The sequence below is a fragment of the Phoca vitulina genome, unplaced genomic scaffold (genome assembly GCF_004348235.1).
Source record: "Phoca vitulina isolate PV1807 unplaced genomic scaffold, GSC_HSeal_1.0 scaffold95, whole genome shotgun sequence".
Lineage (NCBI taxonomy): Eukaryota > Metazoa > Chordata > Mammalia > Carnivora > Phocidae > Phoca > Phoca vitulina.
Window position 1 is genome coordinate 916498 of NW_022589798.1, and position 11288 is coordinate 927785.

At 47.8% G+C, this 11288-nt stretch overlaps 1 protein-coding gene across 2 annotated transcripts in view; it reads left to right on the forward strand.

Annotated features, from left to right (window-relative positions):
- The window catches only part of ITSN1 (intersectin 1), a 215823-nt gene extending 208324 nt beyond the window's left edge, over positions 1 to 7499 (forward strand). For both annotated transcript variants that reach the window (XM_032396958.1, XM_032396959.1), the window contains one exon: positions 1890 to 7499. In XM_032396958.1, coding sequence (XP_032252849.1) covers positions 1890 to 2038 — 149 coding nt within the window. In that variant the 3' untranslated portion in view covers positions 2039 to 7499. The remainder of the gene's footprint in view (positions 1 to 1889) is intronic.
- Positions 7500 to 11288: the final 3789 nt, after the last annotated feature.

The window sequence follows — 11288 nt, forward strand, 5'->3', positions numbered from 1 at the left end:
ACAAAGTGTGCTTGGTCCAGAGTGGTCCAGCTACCTTAGATAAAGACCATCATGGTCCCATGCTTCCCCAAAGCAAGCGACTACAACAAAGGCTATCCCCCAAAGTCTCAGTCCAGGCCTTGAGTTCTTGGCCAAAAGCCACGGTGATAATGGATAAGCCAGTTGAGCGAGAAGAACATTAGCCCACACAGGTATGGCATTGGTGATGTGTCTGGTTTAATCGAAGGGATGGAATCATGTTGGAAGCATATTCCTCCAACCAGCTTCCCGTTTCTGCTGTGAGCCTGGAAAAGAAGGGGTCTGGCCAATGATTCTAAGAAACTCTCTCTTCCTCACCCAATAAAAATCAGACAGTACATTTAAAGATGACAGTCTCAGCTATAGTCAAAGAGTATAGTTAAGTGGTAGGAGTGAGGGGTTACTGCTAGCATGGTCTGGGCGAGGCTTAAATTGCTCCACGTGGCTTTTGGCTTTTAATACTTTTATATGAATTATCTCATTGTGAGTTAGGCACCTTTATTTATGGTCTGAAGACAGGCACGTAGCTGGCTAAATGTTAGAGCATTGCCCAGAACAATCTCTCACGCCTGGGCTCCTACTGTGTTTCACTGTCAGTTTTTATTCTGATAAGTGAAGGTTAGAGACTGGATGGTTGTTATGGTTGTTTTAAATAGTGAAATATCATGACACAGTGTTAACTCCACTAGGGTATAAATCGAAAATCCTAATGTTGTTCTTATATCAGAGATTATTTCCACGCAATGAGCATAGGGACAAAATTAAGCTGTATTTGTCCACCAGAAAAATTCCCACATCTTATTTTTTGATTATTTTTTAAAGCTTATTTGTTTATTTTTAGCAATCTCTACACCCAGCGTGGGGCTCGAACTCATGACCCCAAGATCAAGAGTTGCATGCTCTTCCGACTGAGCCAGCCAGGCACCCCCAATTCCCACATTTTATTTTATTTTATTTTTTAAAGATTTTTTAAATGTATTTATTTGAGAGAGAGAGAGTGGGTGGGGGAGCACAAGCAGGGGGAGCAACAGAGAGAGAGGGAGAAGCAGGCTTCCTGTGGAGCAGGGAGCCCGACGCGGGGCTTGATCCCAGGACCCTGAGATCATGACCTGAGCTGAAGGCAGACGCTTAACGACTGAGCCACCCAGGCGCCCCTAATTCTCACATTTTAAATGGGCCCCTGAAAGAAGGCTATTTCCTGTACAGGAGCATACATAGTATATTCCAGTCAATAATTCCTAAATGAATAAATGAAGGAATTATGGTCTGGAGGCCCATTTAACACCGTCCTATAATTGCCTAGCATTTAAAACATGTTCAAATATATTTACATCTGCTCTTCTACTGATGCTCAGTATCTGATGAAAAGTGGTGTCGAGAGCGCCGGGCGTGCAGCCTCCTCTCCCACACCTCGAATTTGCTCTCTGGCTCATGCAGGGGGCATAGGAAAGAGCAGCCCTCGCTCACCGTCCCTGACTTTTCTGAAAAGGATGTGACATCACGAAGTGGCCTCCGAACCCAGGGAGATATTACTTTCCAATCTTTGTGCAGCTGATAGGACGTCTGGGGTTGCCTTGCCTCCCGGGACTCGGAAGTCCCCAGGTGTAGGGAAAGTCATAGTCTGCGTTTTTGCCTACGTTCTTCTAGACTCACCTTTGTCCCCACCCTGGTGTCCTTTTTTCTTTTTTGCCTTGTACTACATTTAAAAATTACGCTCTGTCATTGTAGTTCATGGATTCCTGTAAACGGACCTAATTCCCTTTTGGAAGAAGCGAATTTCTCAATTCGCTGAGAAATTCCCAATATGCCAAACACGTGCCTTGAAGTAAAGGAATTCTCTCTTTGAGCAGGGTGTTTTTTTCTCCTTGCAGATTTTTTGGGTCGGACAGAGATCCGTGTGGCCGACATCAAGAAGGACCAGGGTTCCAAGGGTCCAGTTACAAAGTGTCTCCTGCTACACGAAGTTCCCACAGGAGAGATTGTGGTCCGCTTGGACCTGCAGTTGTTTGATGAGCCATAGGGAGTGGGTGTGTTTGGCCGAGTTCCAGCCCGCGGCGGCAGGTGCAATCTGGAAATGGTGTGGCTTACCTAAGACCACTGTTTGACGTTCAGCCACAGGGCAATGGGACCGTGAAGACAGGCCCCTCAAAACTTCTAGGAATAATTCTCGACAATCCTTCCCCCACCCCCAATCAACTTCCCATTTTATGAAACAAAACTGTGTCTTCCTTTGTCCTCACTGCTGGTCTCATCATGGCTTCTAGGGGCTTTGAAATCCCAGAGCCCCCAGCTAGATTCAGTTGGGAGTCTGGTCCATCCCTGGGCCTGAGGCGTGGGTCTGGTTACTGTAAACTAGATTTATAAATGCAATGTCTGTATTTTTGGAGAACTCATGTAACACTCCTATTTCTTATCTCCACCAGTCCCCGAATAGGCCCCTTGATCTATAATGCCTAGTCCTTCGTGTGTTTAGAAATAATTATGAAGGTCCTGCCGCTGCTCCAGAATCTCATTCCCCCACTGGGACCTTGTTTGAAATGCTGCCCTGGATATGATCACTCGGGGAGATGGATGGTCTCCTGATCAGCCAGTGCGCTAGCTCTTTGAAGAGCTGGTCTGTGGAAGATTCTAGCAGGTACATTGTTAGAGCCATTCCAGTCCCTCCAGGTCTTTTATTGATAGAAGCCAGTGAAAACTATCACTAGCTACTATCAGGTGATTCAGTTTTGATTTTCAGCATGCTTGGAAGATGGCTAAGGAAGCTTGTTATCTACAAAGTTAGATTCTGCTGGATTAGATCATCACAGGTCACCTGAAAGGCTACTTTACAATGTCATTGGGTCCTGGTTGCCAGCCCAGTTGGAAAATTCTCTTTGGCTTGGAGGTCCTATGATGTTTCCCAACAGGAGTAATTGCTGGTGACCAGCTCTGAGCCTGTTTTCGCTTGAATGTGCCAGATCCTGAATGTCATGGGAAATTCCAGCAGCTGTCTTTGCTATGTTCCCAAGAAAGACGTCCCCAAGACGTGAAAAGAAAAGTGACAGTCTGGAAGTGGGGTGGAAAGAGGTGAAGGAACTCCATTATGTGGTGGGGAAAAGGCTCTAGGAGTATCCAAGCCTCACAAATCAGGGGAGGAAGACCTAAGACTCTCTCCCATCCTCTTCCACACACAACCAACCCCTCAGTAATGGAAATACATGTGCTTGTTGCCAGAGTCCGGAGTGTATGACCATGTGCCAAGCTGTTTGGTTTGAGTTCTTTGATTTTTTTTCCCCCTTCAACACCAGAAGATAGGCTGGTTAACTAGATAATAACTTGATTTGCTAATGAAAAGTGTGGGTCATATTTTGTTCGCATGTGAATGTCCTCCTAATCCCAATTTGTTGTGGTCATGAAACGTTCTTTGCATGTTCTCTTGGTACTGGAGTCTAGCTTTCCTGTGTTAGACGGTGTTCTCTTTGATTGTAGGTCCTTAGAATTTAACTAGGGTTGTAGAAGTGCTTTATAAAGGGTAGCATCAACATAGTGGCCGAGTCTCCACTTTGCTGGGAACCGAATGCATAGTGTCATAATTTCCCATAGGAGCCCTGTCATATTTCAAGCAATTTTTAAAAGTGTGTGTGTTAGAAAGGGCAACAAAGTTTACATTTCATACTTTTAAGAAACACTTTATTATTTATTTATTGAAGATAGCGGTAGAATTTTGTATCAAGAACAACAGACAAGTATTTTTTAAGACAAACAGATACACCCTTTAGTTAGAAACTTTCAACTGAACACTGTTACAGACCCAGTTTTACTTCAGGCATGCGTTTGTTTACCACTCCCCAGAAGAAAATATAGTTAGAATACTTTAAGTTTATATTTTCTGACGTTGTTAAGAAACTGTGTGAAATTAAATCTATAAATAGACATACAACTCACGCTTTCCTCTTTCTATAACCAATCCAGTTTGTTCAGTGTATTTATGAAAGACATGGTCTATGGTAGAGACAAAATGTATGCGATGGGTAAATGGGGTAGTATTGGATCACCATTCCAATCCCTTTCCTTCTGGGAGGGAGACCTTTTCTTCATTGGCTTTCTTCGTGTGTCGTGCTGGTCATCACTATTTATGCAGGTAGGATGTGATGTGAACAGTGACAAGCATCTTGTAACCCTTTCAGGTCTGCGAGGTCACCCACTCCCAGCGTCCCATGATCAGAATTCATGTAGCATGAGAAAGCAGCGTGTGTCTTTTTCCCAAGTGACTATTGAGCATCCCTGAGATGTTCCTCCAGGGTAGTAGTTCTGGCTTGGTGTCCTTGTCCTCACTGGTGTAATCTGGACTGCGACTGAGCCTACATATGGATGAGTTAATCCGGCCCTCAGATCCAGCTGTGACTCAGGAGTCATGTTGGGGGGATAGAGATATGTAGCCAAGCACCTGGGATCTCTTTGACCTCTATTCTTCCACTTCTGCCTTTTTGGCTGCCTGGGCTACCTTTCAAAGAGATGAAACGTCTCTTTCCAGTAAGTGATCTGTTTCCCAGCTCTGTGCTTCTAAATGCAGGGTGTCTGTAGGCCACAGTATCCTGGCATCCTGATCCCAGCCCCCCGGACGCCCCTGCAAGCTTCCTTCTCTGAGCCGCACTGACCTCCAGCCCAGCAAGGGGCTTTTCTGCTCACAGGCTGTGTGTGGAGCTCAGGAGCCCTCCGACTGGGGCCTTTTGTAGGCTAGCTCCGCTGAAGGGACAGACCATATCCAGTCCCTCCGGGGCAGGGTGTCTCTGGCTGATAATGTGTCACCTGGCAGATAGGCAGGCAACAGCATCTCCTGGAACCAGGTCTGCTGTAACCGGGAGAGCCTGGAGGGTGTTGTCCATTCAGACCCCAGGCTCGCCTGACTCTGGAAGGGGGACTCTTCTAGGCGAGGGTCACCAGGGATGCCTGAGAAACTGGGGCCAGGGGATGAGGTGCTGGAGCTGCCGGAGAAGGGTGATTGCAGGGCTGCCGTCCAAGGCCAGGCAGGTGGGCTGTCTCTCTGGGAGCTGGCTGGTGCCATCATAAGCCAGTGACCACACAGACTGGGAGTGTTCTAGAATCCAGTGGGGTTAGAGAACAAGGGAGGAATGGATGAGGTGCTTCTGGTTTTATTAGAAAGGTTGGAGATTTGGGAGTATATTTTAGAGCTTGCCACTACTTTGTAGAAGGAGAAAAAGCCTTCTCTATCTCTACTCCAAATAGCTTTTTTGAATTGGGTGGACTTTTTGATTCATAAGAAGAAAATTTCTTTTTGCGTGTAACAACTTGAAGAATTTCCACTGGAAACAGCTAGTAGGTTTTTAAATTTTTATTTCCCGTGCTTTCTTTCCTTTTATTTTATTTTGACTGCCTTCTCTTTTCGAGGTTGGAGATGAACCTTCCTGCAGACAGGAGCACTTGGAAATGGACATCGGCATACTTTAGAGGTAGCGGGGTCATTTCCGACTTGAGGTGAATGTGAGGTTGGCAGAGGGTCTGCTTCTCTAGGTGGACCTGCTCTCTAATTTAGAGCCTCCTGTGCTGGAAGGTGAGGTGAGGAAAACAAAGGATCCTGGATGTTCCTTCTTTGCTTTCCGGTATAGGAACCTGAGTTCCTACCAGGGAAAAGCATAGTTGGCAGCACCAGAAACCAGTGACGTGGTGAAGCCCTCAGACGCGGTGTCAGAGCTGCCCTATGAGGTATTTGGTCAAAGTCACACCTCCTTCTGTTCCTACCCTGAGGTGCTGACATGCCCCTTCCTGCCGGGACTCTCCTGGCAGTGCCCTGAGCATGTTTGGTGGGGGCCGCTTCATATCCTGTAAATCAAGTTGGCGTGTTGATCGTACTTGGAAAACAGCTGTTTATTTGAGCAAGAGGAAAGGAAAGTTCTAGAACTCCTCTTTCCTCACCTTGCCTGGTGTCAGATCCAGGATGTGTTTGTAGGTCATCCAGCTCGATTAAGGTACATCACCTGATATCTGTAGGAGCCAGAATCTATTCCTGATAAGCATGGAAATCTTACTCCACCGCAAGGCTAGAAACGTCTATCAGCTCTTTCTCTCGAGAGCATTAAAACCCAGATGCCACCACGTTGGGAAGTCTTATTTCTGGGTTGTGATCTCTTAGTATCAGAGTCAGTAATGCTAATAGTATACTGTTCTGATTCAGGGAGTCCCCATCCTGCTCCAGGCCACTGTCCTAGGGACTGGGAGGTGGCCTGCCTCTGTGGTTTTCATGGCCTAGTTGTGGATCTGATTTTACGTTATTTAAATAACACCCAATGCTTGTAAAAATTCATCTCCACCTCTAAATAATTATATCAGTGACAGGGAGATCAGTTCCTCCGTGAAGAGGAACCCTCATTACTCTGGCCTTGGGGAACCAGATAACACACACATAATAGAGTGATTTTTTTTGGACACTATATGTAATTGTCGTATTTCAGGGTAAATTTGCCCCTACTGTATGTCAGGGATTTTGTGAGTTGTTTTTAATAGGATTCTGTTCTACTTTCTATACCAGCTTCTATTGTTACTATCATCTGAATTGTGTGACTATTTTAGTATTGAAAGCCCACCAAGTAAAACTGTGCTCAGAAGTGGGCTCATCTGGTCAACCTTGAAAAAAAAAATGGAGCGTTTCTCTGATATTTCCTGAGAACTAACTAGTAACCAGGGTTTCTTTTTACGCAGTGGGAGGAATAGAGATTTTTTTCTTCTAGGAACACTGGTTTTGTACTTTTATCATTTAAAAAAAAAAACATTCCCGTGTGGCTGTGTTTCTAAAACCCTGTTCCTCTGCATTTCTCCTCTTATGCTCAAATAGCTTACTTCCTCCTGTTTTTCTGTCTAAAAAGAAGAGGGGCCTTCGGGCAGAGGGTGATCGGGGACCCAGAGAAAGGGGGGCGGTGGCTTGGCAGCGTCCGGTGGAGGAGCCCGCGGCTGCCCTTCTACCCACTGTCGCCACCAGGGGGCGATCTCCCTGCTGGAAACCTGCGGGTCCCCCGGGTCGGATCCCGGGGTGCTGGCTCCCCCTACTGCGGCTCTCGAGTAAATCCCGGGGCCAGCCCGAGGGTGGTGAGACTGGGGGCGGGAGAGGGCAGGATGTTGGCGCCGGCGTGGGCCGGGAACTCAGCGCTCCCGGGGTACCTAGGGACCCTTTGCCGCTCTCTGCTGCTGGGGCTGGGGCTGGTCCGGGGGGCGGGGGAGGGGGTCTTCGGCCTTCCCACCGTTCCAGCATCTGCTCTGTGAAAGCCCCTCCCTGAGATTCAGCCCCCTGGGGGTCTCGGGTGTAAGTTGGAGGTGTCCCCCACTGGGAGGCGCCCTCTCCCACTAGGGTTCTAGAAGTCAGGTCTTCTCTACGGGGACTTCCCAGATTTCAGATGCGGAGAACTGGTGGGGGACACAGAAGCTCATTGTGTGGGGGGCGTGGGGGGTGTGTGTGAGCGGATGGGTGTGTGTGGTGTGAGTGTGTATGTATATGGTGCGTGTGAGAGTGTGAGTGTGGTGTATGCGAATGTGGTGTGTGGCAGTGTGTGTGGTGTTGAGTATGGGGTGTGTGAGAGTGTGTGTGGTCTGTGGTGTGTGTGCTGTGTGTGAGGAGAGTATGAGCGTGAGTGTGTGACAGTATCTGTGGTGTGTGTGTGTGTGTGTGTGTGGTGTGTGACAAGGTGTGTGGTGTGTGTGTGAGAGTGTGTGTGTGGTCTGCGAGAGGGAAGTATGAGTGTGAGTGTGACTGCGTGGTGTGTGTGTAAATGTGTACGGTGTGTATGTGAGAGGGTGTGTGTGGTTTGTTGAGAGTGTGTAAGAGTGTGTGGTGTGTGTGTGTGTGGTGTGTGAGAGGAGAGTAGGAGTGTGAGACTGTGGTGTGTGTGAGTGTGTCTGTGGTCTGGTGTGTGAGACTGTGTGCGGTGTGTGTGGTATGTGTGTGTGGTGTGCACGAGTGTGTGTTCACGTGATATGTGTGTGTTTGTGTGTCACCAGGAGAAATGAAGATACGTGGATTGCACAAGGAGACAGATGGGTCTGACACTCCCATTGTTGCTCTCAGGCCCCACTACGAAATGAAAATTCGAGGCCCCTTGTTGAAAATTATTAAGAATTGGGAGGCGGTGACAGTGGAGAATTAAGCTCAGCGTGGCCCTTTCTAAGGCCACGGCCCCGTGTGACCGCACGGCTCCTACGCCCAGGAGGCTGGCCCTGGGCCCGCCGGGGTTTCCGGGGGTCCTTGCAGCAGGTGGGGCTTCGGCGTCTGTCTTTGGTAAGCCCCCTGGCAGGCTGTGGGGAGCTGGGCTGAGGTACTTTGTAAAATGTCTGCTTTTATTTCACAGAAGCTCAAATGGTCTAGACTAATCAGAGGGTACAAGCCCCGAGCCCCTAGGCAACAGCTGTGCCCCAGGGCCAGAGAGGGACTCACCTGCCCATCTCTTGGCCCCGCCGCGAGGGCGTGCCGCAAGGTGTCCAGAGGCCTTTGAGCCTTTAACCCATTAATTCGAAATAAAACCCTTCCTTTTGATCATCAGTTGGCCACTGAGGACTTTTCTCCCCTTTCTTGGTAGGACAGAGAGGCTTTTTGAGCCTCTGCCTTCAAGGGACCATCCAGGTGACAGGGAGGCTGGGGGACATGCTCATGTCCCTTCCCCGGGGTCTGGACGCTGCTTGGTCCAAGGCCACTCGCTGGAGAGAGAGCTGCGGGGTCCACAGGTGGCTGTGAGGCAGGGCTTCCCAGCTGGGCTCTCTCTGTAGGGTGGCATGGATGGCCTTGGAGCCGGGCGAGGTCAGGAAAGAGGAAAAAACCCACGGTGGGAGTAGCTTCCAGTTGTAGAACCTCCTGGAGGCAGATGATCTTGGAATTGATCCTCCTTCCATGCGCTGGCTGTCGCTTTCTTTCACAAAGCAGCTTCTTGTTTCCTTTTCTTGCGCTGGGCCGGATGCTCCAAAACCTTTGCAGTTCTGCTGGCTCTTGGCAAATCAGTCTCATGTCTACACACACAGAGCAATAATCCTCTCTGTTCCCCAGTTCCGTCTGGGATTATAAAGCTTGCTAAGTAAGAATGTTGACAGAAAGTTGCACAGACATTGCAAATTCATCTTTGTGGACGTGACTGCCTCACTTTGAATGAAATGGCAAATTAGAGCTTTGATTTTCCGTGTAATGCAATCTTCCACACTACTGAAAGCTCAGAAAATATTTTCTGCAGGCATTTAATTAACATCGTGCTGGCATTATTTTTCACGAACGAATATTTTGATGGGCATTTTATAAATCAGCATCCTTCAAACGTCATCTGCTAAATAGTCACTGTGTCGGAAAGCAGATATTCTGGCAAGATCTTTGGTGATGATATTTACTTTTACACGTGCGTTTGAAACACACATTGCCAATAGCCCAAGTGTCTTTGAACTGTGAAGCCAACTTCAGATGATGTCAGCTGAAACCCAGCTAGCTGAAGTCTGACCCTCCCAGCCCCCTTCTTCCTAACTTTGTAACCCTGTGTAGATAGGGAAGTTGGCGATCCTGTAATTCATGTTGTATTGCCTTAGCTACATTAGCTTTGTACCCTCACATCTGTAGGTGGTCAACATACGTGTAAATACATGTATATAGATGAGAAATCTACAACAACAACAAAAAATGTCCTGTGTATGATAATCGGCTCTTGGCATCCGGTTTTCTGCATTTGATACAGTTTCCAGCTAAGAAAAATGCAGAATTCCACTACATAACCTGAAAAAGCTATGCTCTTCAAAAGGTTTGTCTTGAAATCTCTGCTGTGTGTTCATGGGAATGTCCCTGACTAAATGTATATATGGTATGCAAGAGGCTATGCTGGTCAATGTTGCATAAACTAACACAGATTCTGTAGGCGAAATATTTAACTTGTTATTGTAAAATGTGATTTGTCATTGAGAGATTATTTTTCTGTATGTATATGAGAGTATTTTAGGAATCTAATTTAAGTGCATAGAACTATAGAAAAAAAAATTTAAAAACCAGGAGTAGAAAATGCTTAATCAGATTACTTGGGCTCAGCCCAACTAAATTTCTTATATTCAAAAGAAAATCCGAGTTGCGTATGTTAGAAATTCAAAGAAGTAATTTTTGGGGGGCAGAGAATACGATTAATGGAAGTGAAATGGGTGGTGTGAAAAAATGACAAGCATCCTGTAGCTATGACCTCAGATGGGACCTTGGTTTGAATAGGTCACATTCTGGAGGGTGGTTGTGTCAGGAAGGACAAGAGGATTGAGAGCCTGTTTCCCATCAGATCCATGTGCCACAGAAGCTTCCAGAAGTTCTGGCAGATTGGTCAGGAATTCAAGACTGAACCAAACACCCTTCTAGAGATTTCAGAACATAAAGGGAGGTGCCCCGCCCCTGACTTCCAGATCACCCTTTACACACAGCTCTCTTCCTGGATAGATTCGGCATATCCCTTTGGTGTTCGCGTTTTTAATGAAATTTCCTGGAGCATCTTCACCATCCCCACCTGTCGCACAGCTGGGGTGGGGGGCCGGGTTTTGAAGAACGAAGTGTGGAGCGTCTGGGTTAAGCTGTTTCTGGGCACACAACACAGGCAGTGCCGAGCAGCCTCCTCAGATGCCCTCGTGGAGATCCCAGGGGTAAGAGGCCTTCCTCCTCTTCTCCTTCCCAGAAAAGGGTGAGAAGTCCAGGCTGCTTCTAGGGGACAGACTGGCCACCAGGAATGTCCCTGCAGGCTCCCTGTGCAGAGATGGAATGCACAGTCCCATGAAACTCAACATCTAAGCCCTCAGCTGAGAGATGCATTCGGGAGTCATTTCAGGAGGTGGCAAGTTGGGGGTCCGGCCTCCCCTGACAGACCAGAAGTGACGCAGTGGAGAAAATAGCCAGTTTCTGGGAAGACGGGGGCCCTGCGTCTGGGTCCCTGCCAGGGAGAGCGTAGGGCCGATGGCTTGCGGGGATTTGCGGGGAGTGTGAGCCTTGGGTTGTCAGCATGTCTTTTGACAGTTAGCTGTGTGCTTCTTGATGCTGCTAACCAATAGTTGGAGTCCCTTTTTGATAAGCCTGAGATTGGGGAACACTGGAGTCCACGTGATTTCCTGGACTTCAGGGGGCGGGAAGCTGTGATTTCTGGAAGCTTCCTGGAATCTGTTGAGTCATACAAGGAACCTGCAAATCACCTTGAGGAACTATATGGATGTAACCGACTCTGTTCCCACAGATGGAGCCGTTCAGAGATCTCCTTGTTCAAGCTCGGCCTGGGGAGACCATCCCAGGCCAGCCA